Here is a 17,157-nt window from a genome sequence, read left to right on the forward strand (position 1 = left end):
ACTGCAAAGCAAGTTAAGAATCTCCCATCAGAAGTCAGAACAAATGGTTTTGTTTTGAAGAAAGTAATCTGGAGTCGTTGCACATACATCTAATAACTGCTGATTTATAGTAGTCAAGTTTTGAAGCTTTAGTAAATGCATATTTCTTTAGACAGTGCTGCAGAGTATTACTAGCTGGGAATACTACATTGATTTGCTTCATGTCTGCATATTTTTCCCCTTAGATACAGAGTAGCAAGCGAAAATGGTTAGTTTCTAAAATGAAGATCAATTCAAAGAAGCATCTAAATGTTGAAAAAGTTCTCAGACTCCCCTGAATCCACAAAATTGATTTGGAAAGCTTTTGAAGATTGTCTTTCTTCACTCTAAGCAATTGCTGAGAAACTTTTCATTCAACAAAATTACTGTCCACTTTGATAGTTCTTCACCCAAGCCTGGGGAGTTACTTCTTGTCTGTTACAGCAAGTGACAAGTTTTGAATGACATCTGTTTGTTAGTACCAGTGATGGCATTTACATTGGAGACTACTATTGCTTACAAAGGAAGAGAATTTAAAATTCACGTGCTAAAGGCAAACCGGTGAGGCATTCAGCTCAGTGGGAACAGTAACATCTACAAAGGTCAATGGGATGAGATTTAAGTACAGAGGAAAGAAAACAAGAATGGATGAATCTATAGTTCTTTGAATGGTCTTTGATGCCCTGTTCTTCCCTCCATATGGTCATTAGTACAGGAACTGGGTCTATGAACAGTTTTATGATATGCCTGGGAGTGATCAGAGGTTGAATTTAGACCCTTTTGGGACATACATGGATTCTAATGAATCCTCTCATTTTGTGTGTTTATATCTTTTTAAATTAAAAAGTCTCCCCATTGCTAATATAATAATGAATCTTCACTGTCTTCAGTTATAAAACTTGTTAACTCTCCCCATGGAAACTTCGAAGGCACTGAACAGCAAGTGAAACATGTGGACACGTCCAACTATTAACTCTCATTCTTTTTGCACTAGAAGTGGAGATAATTGCTTTTCTTTCTCTGTTTAGCACTTTCAGACCATGTTAAAGACTAAGTTGAATGTCCTAACTCTTCGGAAAGAGCCTCTCCCGACAGTGATCTTCCACGAACCAGAAGCCATTGAGCTGTGTACCACAACTCCCCTCATGAAGACACGGACTCACACTGGATGCAAGGTACTCGGGAGAATAAACTTAAGGAATGAGACCACTGTGGAAGTGTCTCATATATGTGTGAGGACTCTAAAGAGCCCAAAGTAACCAACATGGTCATTGTTGTTGTTCTGGAAACCCCATTAACTGCTTTATTACCATAAAGTTTCTAAATCAAAAAAGTTATTGGGTGTTTCTGACCAGAAATTATGGGCTTCAGGGAAAAAAAGGTTTGGGTTGTGGGACACAATGCAAATTGTGGAGGATTTCTAACAGTCTGCAATGAACATCACTCATTGTAAACACTGCGGTTGTTCTAAGTGCTAGCGCTGAGATGGGAGATGAAGGGCCAAATGCTGGGTATTTGCATTTAGCAATCTCTACTGACAGAGGTATATACCTACTGAAATAGGGTTGCAGCTTAAAACTTGACATTAGTTTGGTTTGTTGTGGTTTGTTGTGTGGTTTTTTTTGGGTTTTTTTTTTTTTTAAAGAGATTAGAAAAAGGAAAAAAAGGGCAGGGAGTAGACTTAGATATTTATTTGGTTAAGCAACAAGATAAATTTACCCAGTTACATCAAAGCACAGCTTCTGAAAATGCTCTTCTTCTTTAAAGTTTAATGGCTTAAGAGCTTTGAGTGTGTTCTTATGTGGTAAGAAACCATATAAAAATAGCAAACAAATCTGCTCTGTTTGCATCTTCTGTTGGAGCCATTTTCCTTGGTTGCAGAGCTTGCCTAGCCTTGCACTGCTATGGGCAGCCTTGCAGACTGAGCTGGGCACCAGTTTGGCCTATGGTGCCAGTCGGGGCTTGGCAGCCAAGTCCCCTTCACCAAGCTTGGCTGTCAGTATCCTCCTGCCCTCGAGGGTCTGGGTGAAAATGGAGAGAACTGGGTTTTGGCCTCCATGGCTCTTTAAAGTGTCACCTCTAGAAGAGCCGTTGCCTGATGCTACATGTACTAGATAAGGTCCAAAGTGCAATTAAATGTCCTAACCCCCTGCCCTGCTAGCGTGTATACACACACGTCTGCACACACATTATTCCTTGTTGGAGGATCTGATGGGAGTGAGATGGGGTTGGAAGACATCACTTCCTGGTGTGGTGTTCTTCTCTTGGCATACTGTGAGCATGGCACGGGCTGTGGGCATGCTGTGATGGGCTGTGCTTGGGCACCTCTAGGTCTGGCACTTCCTCAGCAAAGTTTCTTCTTGGGAAGTGTCATTTTTGTTTGACATTTTGCCTGTCACCATAGCCAAGAAACAAGACTGCTGCTGGGTGTTGAAGCAGTGCTGCCCTGTGCTGACGCAGAGGAATGCAGGGCAAGTGACCCTAATATGCTTTATACGGTAGCTCACAGCATCTGCTCTTTCATGGTGATGTCTTTTGTCCTTTATGTTGACATGTAATGAATTTTTAGAGAATATTAGCGATCATAAAAATGGTTCACAAAGTATCTGGCTTTCACCCCTAGTGAGAGAGAGTTCAGACATAATAATGCTTTCAGAAATCAGTTTATCTATGTGAATGTGTGTAGAATTTAAATGAACCTTTTTACTTAACCTACAGTCCTTCAGCTGGGAAAGATGGATTGCAAAGAGATGTTGAACCCCTCAGTGAAAAGAATCTCATTCTATATTTAGAGATCCGTTTTATTTATTCATTTATTTTTCCTGCAATGTAACATAGTGGTGACTAGGCAACATCTGCTGTTACAACGCTCCCCTTTTCCTGCTTGCACTGTTTCTTCTTATCCCCTTCCCCCTGTAGCTAGTTCATTTCACACCCATGCTGGAGTCTTATGGTGGTGTTTTTGGGGTGGTGGCCAGCCCTTCTTCAGACAGTTCAGCAGTTGTGATTTCCAGTACCCTCCTTGGGAAGATGATTCCACATACATGTTGTTCCCATGGCTAAGAAATCCTCTCCAGTCACTAACTGAAAGGCTTTGATTTTACCCAGTCTCTCTCTAGTCACAATCTTCCCCCCCACCCTCCCCCCCCCGCCGCCTTTTTTTTTCCTGACTAAATGTATTCTTCTCTTACAGGGCTTGTATCCTCCAGCTGTTTATAGGTAATTAGCTTTCCTCTTCTCTTTCCTCTCTGATTATTAGTTTCTTGCTGAGTGATATGATAATAGTGTTGACATAACAAAGCCAGTGTTTTATAATACGAGTTTTTGCTCTGTGGGGTCTGATGTATCACTGTCATTCCAAGTGTAAGGGGAGAGATGCTGTGGTGTCGCTGGTACCACCAAGCCTCTCCAGTTCTGAGATGTGCACTTTTCAGGCAAGAGCACGGCATCCAGTTTTTACTTTCTTTCACGAGTCACACTCTTTTGATCCTCAATCGTTTTACTCCTCTTGGCTGAAATCCCTCCAATTTTTCTATGTAATCCCATTAATGAGATAGCATCATTCTTCTGACAGAGGCTCCAGACATCTAATTTTATTGCACAGTTTTAACATAAGCCTCAGCTGGCACCATCTTGTTATGGGAACTTGACACATGCAATTGCTTTGTAATTCAGAGGTCTGGGCATTGGTTTTCTTATGCAATTGCTCTTTTCCTTGTCCTTTCATCGCAAGACAGGCTTCTCTTTTCTTTTTCATTTGGTGTTAGCTGCTGAATCCTGAAGAAAAACAAAACTTTTCTATTGAGATCCAGTCTCATTCTATAATTTAATGTGATAGTTTTAAGAATAGCAGAGAAACTTCTTGCTTGAAGTAGCCTAGGGGGAACCCCCACAAAATCTGGAAAGTTAAATAATTGAACAAGTTCAGAGAGCTTCTCTTTCCTGCCCAACTCCAGATCTCATGCAACTTTGTTGCTATCATATTTCCTAAAATATATTTTTTACTTACAGCAGAAGGCTTAAGACTTGTTCTTCCTGCTACTGCACGTCTACACCTGTCTGCTTGGGCTGGCTGTGCCGTCACCATTCCCACCCTTCTAGCCTCGTGGGCATGATTTCACCAACAGGAGAAATAGTATTTGTATTGATTTGCAGCACAGAGATTTAGGCACACATGTTTCGGAGTTTGTGGTGCTGGGTGCTCGGTGAGACAGGGGTTGACTCGGAGGCTGTAGTTCCCAAAAGACACCTTCTTGTTCCCCTTCCCCTCCTTTTCCCACCAGTCCCCGTTTTGCAAATGGGGAGTGACAGCCCTGCACCCTGGGGTTTGACTGTCACAGCCCCACTCAGGACAGCCTAAAACAGAGCAGGATTTCTGGGTACAATAAAGCACTTGGACTCTGGGTTTTTTCTGGGGGGTCATTTGCTTTTGTTGGAGCCATGGTGTGTGTTAGGTGAGAGGCAGGTCTCTGGCCCCAGAGGAATCACAGCTTCTCATCCTCCTCCAGCTGAGGCCACTGGGGCAGGGCAGTGGGATGCAGTGCCCAGAGGGTTGTCATCTCTCTGGCAGCTGCCGTTGAGCACCCATGTGCATCCTGCCTCTTCTCTGCGATGGATGTGGTGTTTGTGAATGCTGGAGCACCAAGCGTTAAGGTCAGTAGCTGCTACGAAGAATGAAAAAACCCGTATGGCTTGTTGTATACCTGTAAATGGCAAGTCTCAGTTTAAGCTAAATCACCTAGGCTGGGGAAGGACAAAAAAGAGTGAGAGTAAGTCTTTTGTTCTTCCTAGCTGGACCACACTTTCAAGGACAGGTTCCTAATTTGCTTTTATTTAAATACAGCACGTTTCTGTATACGGGCATAAGTGTGATTTAGATGTGTGTATATAAAAATATGTCCATCCTTGTTTGGATCCTAAGGATTTTGATTAGACTGTGGCTGTCCTGCTTGTAGGTCTTTCATGTCAAATGTGCACTCTTGTGTTTCAGCTGGAAACTTCCTCTTACCTTATCAAAAAGTACCACCAGATGGAAACGGAAAATCTGGAGTATCTCCAGAAAATAAGTTGCTCTCTACTCAGAAATGCGTGCTTTCTCTGTGCCTCTTAACAGATTTTGTTTAAGTTCTGTGTGGTTTATTCTTCCTTAATGTCCTAATCGGCTTACACTGATTCTAATGTTCCTTGATTTCTCTCCCTTTGAGCTATGGTGGTGGCATGAAGGGAACTGCCTAAATGACTCTCTCTTCTGCTCTAGCTTTTCCAGGCACTGCTGCAGTAATGCAAAAGGACAGAGGTTAAAAATGCTGCCTGCAATTTTTGAAGTGGTGTCATAGGTTTAACTTTTTTCTTTCTATTGGAAGGCTCTTCAAAGTGAAGTCAGTGCTGAATAATCACTAGCTCATTTTTATCTACCTGGGTCAGGCAATCTTATTCCTCCAGTTCCCACAAGTGCGCAAGCTTTTCTCAGCAGCCTGGGAGGCTGAGAGGAGCATAAACAGTGCAAATAATTGCATTCTTAAGAGTATGCTTTTATTAAATGGGAAAAATATGTATTAATGATATGGTGTTTGCAGGCATGATTACTCCTTGCTTGCCCATCTTACTGGATTGAGTTGATGAGGTTATTAATTCAGGCTTTGTGGAATGTATGATGTGGAAATTTCTGCAATGGTGTATCTTAGCTGAAGATTGACAAGTCTTGTTTAGCAATTTGTATGAATGGCATTAGAGTGGTACTGGCGTTTTAAAATCAAGTCTTGCACATATTGATAGAGATTTAAAAAAAAAAAAGCCAAGAAGTAACATAAATAAATGGAGCCTGATCTTTCAGAATAGCTTAATTGCTTCACTCACAAGGCAAAAAGAAAGCGGTTCCTGTACTAAGCTTGCTGCAGGGTGGTGATTATGGTGGGGTTTATTCAGGGCCTGCGTAGCAGGAAGGGGGCATGGCCACAGCTGGGCTTCCCTGGCACAGTGTAGTGTCAGCAGTTAGGCACTGTGCTTGACTATTGCAACTCTGGGACACACTTGGCGTTGTTAACTTGTGTCAACCTATTAACTGGATTTGAGGTGTTTTCAGGGAGATCTGGGCAGTGCCTGACTGGCCTTAGCCTGGGCAGTGCCAAGAGCCTGCCTCTGCCTTCCTGCAGCCAGCCCTCCATCTGCAGCTCTGTGCCCTCTCCCCAAAGCCACTGGTGATATCAGCTACCTGTTATCACCTGGCATGTTATCAAGGGCAGCCTGTTGCCCTCATTGCTGCCCTTCTCTTGGCCTTGCTGGTTGCTGCCAAGTGTTTTCATTTTCCCTTTTGCCTTTCTGGCTTTTTCGCATTTCTCTTCTTTTCTCAAACGTAACTTTTACCACCAGAGACAGTGCGTGCCATCAGCTGTGGTCCCTGCTAATAAATCTCTGTGCACATGAAACTGTCTTAACATGCTTCTAGCAACAGGATTTACACAGTGTAGCAGAGACTGGAAGTTAGTCTTCAAGGGAAAAGCCATAATAAGCTTGTAGGATGAATAGCAAGTAATATTGATCATGATCCATAGAAATAAAACGTTTCTCATTGGGATACTTATTAAATAAATAAAACATTCTTAAAATTGCCCTGCTAGGCCTGATTCTAATTCCTTGTGTAAGAGAGTCATTTAAGAATAATGTCTGCTCGGATATTACTGCCTATTTTTGGTTTTCTGCCTTGTTAATTTTGATTGCAAAGGCCTTGCAGCAGGACTGTCTCTTACCACATGCAAAACACCCCATTTCTACTCTACCCTAGATGCCGCTAAGCAAATTCATTAATGGTGTGTTGCTGCTTTTATTGGTCATTGCACTTTTAAAACTTACTGTTGTTCTTTGGGGTTTTTATTCCCTTCTAGATCAGACTTTCCCAAGCTGTTTTGCACAGCATTTCTGTCCTATGCAACCTCTTGCCACTTGTGTCCCATTCTAATCAGCTCAGCCATGGTGGTGGCCAAATGCACTATTGCTTTAGCTTTCAGGAGACAGTGTGCTCCTGGGCCTGGTGGCCCCTCAACATTCAGAAAATGCCCAAACTGGTGAACCATTCTCCCAGTTGCATGCAGCCCAGCAGCCCACACAGTGTGATTTTGGTGGTGGCAACCCCAGCCTCATGCCTCTTCCCCTTCATTGCTCCCCAATCCCCAAATTTTTGCACTGGCCAGCTGCAGAGTAGGTGAATGACTTCCCTCTGCTGCACTGTTACTGTGTGTGCGTTGGTTTTGTGTGTCTTGATACTGAATCAGTCAAAATTAATGCAAAGAGAACATTGTCTCTCATTTCAATACCCAGAGACCAAGGTGCTCTTTCGTCTTTGTACTGTCCTGTTGGTTCAAAATGTGCCCTAAGACTTTCCAGATGACATAAATGGGTGGTTAACAATCTCGTGTTTTACTTAAATTTCCATAGAGAATTTAAAAACCCTGCTCCTCTTGAGCATTTATTGCTATTTTGGCTACTGAAACCATAGCTGGTTGGAAGCTGCACATATTCTTAAAACTGCCTCACTTTATTCTTATACAGCTTGATAAAACTGTTCTCTTTGCAGCTATAGCGTGGTCAGGAATGATTGTTTTGAGTGCAGGTTTATCCAGCTGTAAATACAGATAGCTGCCTGGTCTTCATTATCATTTTGTAAGCCTGTAATAGTAAGATGGCCATTAACTTTAATAAAGAAACAAATCAAACAAGTGAGACAAGCTAAACTGTACATTACTCCCCAGCCTACTGTTTTCCACCATGTTTAATGTGAGTGTGAAGCACAGAGCTTATTTTCTTCTTGCTTCATTAAAGGCCTTCTGTTGTTATCCTTAAGCATTCCATATTTTGTACTGTGCATTGAGAGCTTGTTTTTCTGTTTCTTTCTCCCCTCATCAAATGAACCAAAAGGACACATGTGAACTCTTGCATGGGACAAATCTTAATAGCTTTGGTATATTCAGATATAGTGCTCGTTGGTGAGAGATACAGAGGCTTTAATGATGTGTTTTCCAAAAGTGAAATGCACCAAATAAACTAATGCCCCAACAAGTATGCTATGTGAAGATGAAGTATTTTGTTTTTCTTCATGTAGTGTTCCAGAAATGAAAAAAAAAAAAAAAAAGCCTAATACTGAAGTTAGGGAAGAGTAAACTGCTTGCAGAAGCCTTACACATGACTGTATTCCAGAGTGCTGTAGAGAATTTGGCCGAGTCTTGTTCTAATATTGAAATTGGAGTGTTGCATGTGCTCATTTCTCTTTCAAAACGTGACTGTAGGGTAAGGTCCTGCCCTGCACCTATGAAGTTAATGAGAGCTTTGCCGTGGGCTCCATTGTGAGCATGGTGGGATGGTGCCATGCAGGATGGCAGCTGCCTTCAGGCAGCACATGCTGCATGGTGTTTGGCACTGGCTGCTCTCAGCTTTCAGCTTCAGAGAGGATCTCTCTGGCATATGAATTTTCTGATTACATGCACGGAAAGCATGTTTCCATCAGGGAGGATTTATGCTTTAAAAGAGTGCATCGGAGCTAATAGAAATATGAAGGGTAGATGCAAGTGGAGAATGTTGTTAAAGCGTCATAATGCTTTGTTTCCTGAAGTCCGGGAGTCTTAGATGGAGGATATAAATTGGCTAAAGCAATTGAATTAAACTGAGCCTACTTTAAATAGGATCTTCTGCAGTGTTCAGTTTTGCTGTGCTGGATGTATTTTGGCATGATTTTGTTTACTTACTGGTCAAGTGGCATTGTAAGACTAATGTATTCTGAGAGCAGTGGAAGATATGTCCTGTTAGATATGTTGGTGGTATTTTTTTTTCTTAGCATTTGCACCGGTGACATTTTTCAAGCCATGGTTCAAGTAAAGGGCATCTTCTTATTCAGGAAGTTCTTACATCCCATCTAAAAATGGTTATGTATTTCAGTCAGCTTCATGTTCCTGCTTTAACTACCTTTCTAGGAGAAAGTATACAGCTGTTTTCTGCATACAGTGGAATTACTTTGCTCTGAATATATGTATATTAATTAAAGGAAAAGAGTTTTGCCTATTCCTGTTTACTTTTGGATTTTCATTAAGAACATGTGTCTCAAACCATTTTAAAGAGTTCCATAAAAAGAATGAGACCACCACCCTGGGAGGAGAGTGCTGGTAACAGGGAGGGCAGGAGGATTTCTGGGAGCTGCTCTGAACGTTCATGGCCAGCACAGGGCTTGAACTACCCTAGATGCAGGGCCTTCTCCCTGTGATTCCCCTTAGATTTGCTTCAAGAGGGAGGGAGGTCAAGGCTGGGCATATTGTGAGGAAAATTAGGGAGTGAGTTGGGTTTCATAGAGAGATTTGCAATGAAAATAGTTGTGCATGTGTGCACACTCCCAGGAGGACTAGAGGATTGTGTCCCCTACTCCTTGGGCTGGGTAGGAAGGCTTCCAATTATTGTGGACCATGCAGATGATGCCCAGACAGGTCCCCTGGGAAGAGTGGTCCCCCCCCGAAGTCTTGACACTTAGTGTGCTGGGGGTCTCCTCAGCTGTTCCTGGGAATGAGGCCCAGGTTCCCTGGCTTTGTGTGTGGAGTGACCTGTTCCCAGCACTGCTTCGTCTTGCATGAAGAAATAGAAGCAGAAATGTCATACCAGGTAAGCCAGAGTTTGCTCAGATATATGTGTTCGAGCCCATTTTCTTTGGCAGCAGGCTGCAGAAAATATCCCCTGAACAACAAAAACCCCTTGAGAAATGGAAGGAAATAAAAAGGCAGAGCATCCATTAGCACATTGTGCTTTACTTCTCCCCTTGGTGCATGTATTGTATTGCTTGCACAACCATTGTGTACCTTATATTTCTTCTTATCGCTGTAGTTATGTCCCTGTAGTGGATGCAGTGAGTCCCAGCGAAGAAAATGGGTGATGATGCATGATATAGAGCCTGGGAAAAAGAGTTTGTAACATAAACAGAAATCCCTTTGGCTAGAATCAAGCACTTCCTTTGGCTTCAGAGCTTTGATGTTACTAGTTGCCTTTGATTCAACAAAAGCTTGAATGGGAAGTCATCAGCCCTTAATTTTGTTAGCAAATGGTATTTATCAACAGAAGCAATCTAAAACCTGTTAATGTAAAACAAGGCACTAAACAGTTTATATTTCAATTAGTTATGGAAGAGTGATTGACCTTCAAAGAGCACTGTGTAAAATGCAAATATATAGGAATTAAAAATGCTCCCTGTGACTTGATTGAGTACCGGCCATTCCTAAATTTCACCCTTGCTTGTAAAAGCAACTGGGAAACTTTTGAGGTACTAAGGAGGCCAGGCACTGTGTGCTGGTGAATGCTCAGTAGCTCTTTGCTTATGTATCATTTGTACTTCTGTAGTATTTTTCACCCAGAAAGATCCCAAACCACCTTCTGAAACAGCTCTTGTCCCCTGCTGTTCAGCTGCCATTCTCGGCCAGCAGCTCTGTTTGCAGAGGTCAGATCAGCTCACCAAAGCTCAGGGAAACATAGTGTGGGCACAATGTACTGTGGATAAAATATGCTAGGGGAAAACTAAAAAATATGCTGAGAATTAAAATGCATACTTCTATTAAGTAGTAATGTGTTGAAAAAAGGTACTAAAAAGCAATATGTATTAATGGAATTCCTTGCATGCATAAAACTCCATGGAATACTTTTGTATCTTGAAATTCAAATGTGGGTTTTTTTTGGTCAGTTTTAGAAATCCCACTTTTCAGGGTACTTGGAGCTGATGTCTAATTATAGCTGTCTTTGTAGGAGATAACATACCAAAATAATTTTCTCTGAAAGAATATTTAAATATTTTAAAACAATTTATTCTCTCTACAGGAGGAAATATTTAAATTTTGAAGTTCTAAATTTCCAGAAGTCCTTAGGAGATAATCTTCAATTACACATATATAAGGCCATATAGTGCATGCCAATAAGTTCTAGCTTTTGCAATTTTGCACAAAGCCAAGATACCAGTATGAAGCACAATGGCAACTGTGAGGTCCTAGATAGCTACAGATGTGTTAGGATATTTTTTTTTTATGCTGCAGAAAAATGTTGTGCTCATCACAATTGCTCAGGCAAAGCCTTCTGGTCATAGGAGCTAATTGCTTCCATAATAATTAAGGTTCAAATATCTAAGACCTAATAGCTTTTGACATATAAAAATGAAAATGAGATTGAAATTTATTATGGTGGTTACGCCGAGCAGATGCTGCAGTCACTGGCGATTGTTTTGTTCTAGTGTGTCCTTGAGAATCATTTCCATCTTGGTGCGGGCTGTGTCAGTGTAAGGATGCAGCTGTGATTTGTGTTGCTGGAGAGCACAGGCAAGCTGGTGAATACGGCCCTGCTGCAAGCTGGCTCTCAGGAGGAGGAGGCACCCTTCCTTCATAGCACATGAAGTTATTCTTTAACAAAATCAAAGAACTTCTGGTTCTGTGGCTATTGCTCCCTCGTATTATTGCAGTGGGCACCTCCCGGCTCAGCAGCATGAACCTGCTGGGAGAGGTGTTGGCAGATCTTTTTAGGTGTGCTTTCTCGCAACAAAGACATGCGTGCTTATTCTGTGAAGGTATTCTGTGTGGCTCTTTCCCTGAAGCCATGGATATTGTTTCTTTGATTTCCATTAGAATACAGCAAAATTTGCATTTGGCACTGGGTACCCACTGCTCACGCTAGTTTGAGCCAACATGAGCCTTCTCAGGAATTCGTAATCTCCGCTTACAGCTGTACTACACCCAAAACCATCAGTTCTTGTTTTGGGGCTGATCCTGTGTGCTGAAAGCTTTCTACTGACACGAATGACATTTGCAAAAAGGAGGCTGAAATTGGATTACAGATCCGTTCTTCTGTAGATGAGGAACTGTTGGCCTCCTTCATAGATGCACAGGCTGCTGGAATGTAGATTCATGTTGCAATCAAAAAATATTATGTCATTAAAGAATGTCCTGTGTGTGCCACCTCTGTTTCTGCTGGTCCCAGGAATAATCCTGTTCTCCTTGTGCTATTGCAGTATAGTCTGCAATGCAGTGTCATGTATGAATACATTAGCCTGGAAGGCAAGAAATTTTTCCATTCCTGGGGTTGGATGTCAGTGTCTGAGACTAATAATATTTTTTTTTGTTTCATTAAACAATTTTGTTTTGCATAGTTAATTAAAAGTTCATAACAATAGCCATCTTTAAGCAATTCTTCTGGGCAGTTTAAGGCTTGATGCATGTTATCTGTTGCTGATCAACTACCTTTATTGTAATCTATTGTGAAAATTTGATTTCAGGCTTGTGGTAATTCAGTAAGCTTTCTTCTCAGAGATTCTAGATTGTATAGGAATAACAAGTGCAACAGAGTTATGATTCCCACCCCCCCCCCCCCCCCCCCCCCCGCCTTTCTTTAAAATCGATCTGTCTCCTTTCTTAAAGTTTACAGTGTGGTTTGGAAAACCAGTAAGTACTCCTCGGTTAAGAACTTCCCTTGTACTACTAATCCAAGAATCTGGTATTCACCTTTAATCATTTCACAGGAAGATACTATTAAATGATATGTATTGTCACAGAAATAAGATACTGAATTTCACAGCAGTGTAAATTTGGAATTAAGTTTATCAAGTTTTATCAGTGAATGAAAAACTAATGTTGAATTGGTAATGTCCTTTGTTAACTTTGATAGAACACAATACTGTTTTATACCTACTGAGAGTATGGTCTATCCCTTCTTGGGAGCTGATGTTCATTTGCCTGTTAAATACGAAGGTTGCTTTCTGGTTGCTAGAGCATAGCACACTAGGGGAAAAAAAAAATTAATGAGTTAATCAGCTTGAAGATGGTCTTAATTCATTATGCTCTTCAGTTTTTTTTTTCATCTGTAAGGCCATGATGACATGATCTTCTGATTAAAGTGCTCTCAAGATTTAAACAGTGTGGCAGTGACCTGCACTTGAGAATAACAAACTTGGGATGTGGATAACCTTACATTTAATAGGTGCCATACACAAATATTTCAAGTAGAGGGAAACTACTTTAACTTAAATGAGCAAATTTTGGAAGAAGAGCAAGTTGAAAGTGTCTTTATAACTGTACTTTATAAAATTCACTCAAGATTCATTGAACTGTTTGCTGAGAAAGATTTTTTTTTTTTTTTTTTTTTCAATGAATAGTTATTTGGTGGGACTTTTTTTTCATCCTCAGGGACTTGTTTTATTTCAGTGTGTGTCGGAAGGATCAGAAGGACGATCCAGGGAACTATAGGCCTGTCAGCCTGACCTCGGTGCCAGGCAAGGTGATGGAACAGATCATCCTGAGTGCCATTACACGGCACATGCAGGACAATCGGGGCATCGGGGCCAGCCAACCTGGATTCATGAAAGGCAGGTCCTGCTCGACCAACCTGGTCTCCTTCTATGACAAAGTGACCCGCTTAGTAGATGAGGGCAGGGCTGTGGATGTAGTCTTATCTAGACTTCAGTAAGGCATTCGACACTCTCTCCCACAGCATCCTCCTAGACAAACTGGCTGCCTGGGGCTTGGATGGGTGGACTCTTAAATGGGTTAAAAACTGGCTGGATGGCCGAGCCCAGAGAGTGGTGGTGAATGGGGCAAAGTCCAACTGGCGGCCGGTCACTAGCGCTGTTCCCCAGGGCTCAGTTCTGGGGCCGGTGCTGTTCAATATCTTTATAGATGATCTAGACGTAGGGATTGAGTGCACTCTCAGTAAATTTGCAGATGACACCAAGCTGGGTGGGAGTGTCGATCTGCTGGAGGGTAGGAAGGCCCTACAGAGGGATCTGGGCAGGTTAGATAGATGGGCCGAGACCAACGGCATGAGGTTCAACAAGAACAAGTGCTGGGTCTTACACTTTGGCCACAACAACCCCATGCAGCTCTACAGGCTGGGGGAAGAGTGGTTAGAAAGCGGCCTGGCGGAAAGAGACCTGGGGGTGCTGATCGACAGCCGGCTAAACATGAGCCAGCAGTGTGCCCAGGTGGCCAAGAAGGCCAATGGCATCCTGGCCTCTATTAGGAATAGTGTAGCCAGCCGATCTAGGGAAGTGATCGTTCCTCTGTACTCGGCACTGGTGAGGCCGCATCTTGAGTACTGTGTCCAGTTCTGGGCCCTGCACTTCAAGAAAGATGTTGAGATGTTGGAGCGAGTCCAGAGGAGGGCGACCAAGCTGGTGAAGGGTCTGGAGGGTGTGACCTACGAGGAACGGCTGAGGGAGCTGGGGTTGTTTAGCCTGGAGAAGAGGAGGCTCAGAGGTGACCTTATTGCAGTCTACAACTACCTGAAGGGAGGTTGTAGTGAAGTGGGAGTTGGCCTCTTCTCCCAGGCAACTAGTGATAGGACAAGAGGACACAGCCTCAAGCTTCGCCAGGGGAGGTTCAGGTTGGACATTAGGAAGAATTTCTTTACAGAAAGGGTTATTAGACATTGGAATGGGCTGCCCAGGGAGGTGGTGGAGTCACCATCTCTGGATGTGTTTAAGAAAGGACTGGACATGGCACTTAGTGCCATGGTCTAGTTGACAGGGTGGTGTCAGGGCAACGGTTGGACTCGATGATCCCTGAGGTCTCTTCCAACCTGGTTGATTCTGTGATTGTGTGTTGTGGTTTTCCCCCTGTCCCCTAATTTATTTTTTAGTAGCAGAGAGAAAACAGGAGGGGAAAAAGCAAGCTTCAAGTCAGAAACAGATTTAAATTAATATCTCCAAGATCAGAGAATGATTTGTGTAAAGATACGTATAGATGAGTACTAAATCGGGAGAGGTGATAACGAAAAGACAAAATAAAATAAGGTAAGATAATATGTGTGTCGTGATTACTTTGAGAATGTCACTGAAGTTGATTCTGAGTATCCTCTGGGACAGGATGGGCAGAAAACAAACTGGTTCTAGTTCTTTATGGAAGCTGCTTTTTTAATTGAATTATCTATAGGCTGGGAGTAATTCCCCCGTGCTGATGTCTGACTCATTCTTACAAATAGCACAATGATATATTTCAGCTTTGTCAGCTATTTGTAACCACAGTGACCAGAATCCCTATGGGAATCATTGTTAATGGGATGCAGTTTTTGGGTTGGCTTTGCTATGGTATAAATTGGCGTACTTCCTTTGCCTCGACTGCCATGCTAAGTTATATTGTCTAAGAACTTGGCCTTTTAGTTTGACATGTGGCTTGGGATTCCTAATGATTGAAAGCAGTCTGTTAATGAAATCAAAGTAATTGAGTACAGCATATGTGAACCAGTGCTATTTGTCATTTGTTATTAGGCTGAAGCGTTAAAAATATTAAGTAATTCTTGAAATTATTTTTATGAAACAGCTTGATAGCGAGTTAAAGGTGTTTTTACCCCAGAGTTTTGCCTTGACTTGCATTTGAAGATCTTCATACAAGGCCAAACAAATTGTGTGACTCTGCATTCCCAAGTGGGAAATATGATATACATCTAATAAATATATTGTATGTATAATTTAAGTTTGGAATAGTTTATAGCACTTCCTTAGAAACACTGAGGATAAACTGAATGACTTTAATTACCAGCGAATTACTGATGATCTGCTCTAAGGTTTTTGTTCTGCAAGGCTTTCATTGTGTGTGTATATAGTTTTTTGTTTAATGTTATCACTTTTATGCAGACAGTGTGTGTCTCCAGGGTGAAAAGTCCCAAAGCAAGGGACTAGCGTACAGCTATTGCTGTAGCTCTGCTCCGAAGGGGTTTTAACACAGGGTGGGTGGGTGAGTGTTGGCTGGAGTGGGAGGCATGTCTCTATTGACAGCTCCATGATGCTCCTCTGAGGTAGGATGTAGGCATATGGGCATTGTCACCCCTGAAGTCCTGGCTGTCCCATCCCACAGCAGCTCCCCTGTGCAGGGACATGTGGCATGGCTCCTGTCTGCGCCACCATCGAGGGTGAGGGGCCTGAAATGCACCCCAGCAGCTGCTCTGTGTTACTCGGCTGGTGGTGCTGCTCGGCCTCTCGGGGGAGTTTCTTTGCATGATTACAGCCTGCGAGGAACTGAGGAACTCGCTTGCACAACCTCCCAACAAGCCCCAACTGCCCTGGGCATGGCCTCACACTGGACACTGATGTGTTGCATGACTGAATGCTCTCATGCATATTTACATAAGGTGCAAATGTGTGTGTGTGTGTTTGTTTTTTTCTGGGGGGACTAAATAAAAGCTGGCAAGGAAAACATATGATGGGATTTCTGTGGCCTGGTGCTGCTCAGCAGCTGTAGTTGGGCCAGCTTTTCAGGTTCTGTGTGTGGTAATGTCACAGACGAGTGAGCTTGGGTTTAAATAAGTAAATAAATAAATGAGAATCAAACAGACCCCAGATGTGGGATTTCTGTGTGCACACCTGGGATGCTCACCCCACGCGGGGACAGGGCTGCCCCAGGGCCAGCACGGCCTGTTGCCTCCCTGCACCTGGGGCCCTTTGCTGGGGTCTGCGTCTGGTGGGGCTGTGGCAGGGCTGTGTGTTTCTTCGTGGGTGCTGGCCATGTCAAGTGGAGCGGGGGTGGTTTTTGTGAGTTCTCCACCTTCGGGTGGCCCCATATTTTAGGGCTGGGTGACCCCTTCTGCTGTCTGGGGATGGAAGAGGGTGAGGACGTGTCTGGCCTTGTCCCAGGCCTCCAAGACCCATGCTGACCTCTGCGCTCTGACCCAGGTTTCCCCAGGCCCCGGCAGTGCCCCGCAGCAAGGGGCCAGGTCAGTACGAGACAAGTCCTGAGGCTTCCGAGTGTGCTCTGAAATGTCTCACCATCTTCAAAATGGGCTGTGATGTGAGCACCTACAGCTTTTGTGCAACCTTTGTCATCTTGATAGCTTAAGTCAACAGCAGTAAAGCCTTCCTAACCACCCAAAAAGAAACAAAAGAGCCCTCTGGGGTGTCTTAGGGTGGAAGGAAGGCCAGAGCCGCCATCCCTTTCCTTAGACCCCCTTGTTGGTACTTTCAAGGAGGCTTGAGTGTCACCATAGGCCTGAAATGAGACACTGGTAACTCGTGGCCATTTGAATTACTCTCATCAAGAGTTTATGCAGTGGGAATTAAATTCCTATCACGTCAGACAAAAGAGTTTCAATTTGAGTCCTCCACTGTGACACTAGAGGACTCTGAAAGTCCGTTGTGAAACCACAGGAGAG

The 17,157-nt window shown here is 43.0% G+C and overlaps 1 protein-coding gene across 4 annotated transcripts in view; it reads left to right on the forward strand.

Moving 5' to 3' along the window:
• PID1 (phosphotyrosine interaction domain containing 1) overlaps positions 1-17,157 on the forward strand; it is a 92,791-nt gene that overhangs the window by 33,932 nt on the left and 41,702 nt on the right. For all 4 annotated transcript variants that reach the window (XM_068406557.1, XM_068406561.1, XM_068406558.1 and 1 more), the window contains exon 2: positions 1,047-1,193. In XM_068406557.1, coding sequence (XP_068262658.1) covers positions 1,047-1,193 — 147 coding nt within the window. The remainder of the gene's footprint in view (positions 1-1,046; positions 1,194-17,157) is intronic.

The sequence above is a fragment of the Nyctibius grandis genome, chromosome 8 (genome assembly GCF_013368605.1).
Source record: "Nyctibius grandis isolate bNycGra1 chromosome 8, bNycGra1.pri, whole genome shotgun sequence".
Lineage (NCBI taxonomy): Eukaryota > Metazoa > Chordata > Aves > Nyctibiiformes > Nyctibiidae > Nyctibius > Nyctibius grandis.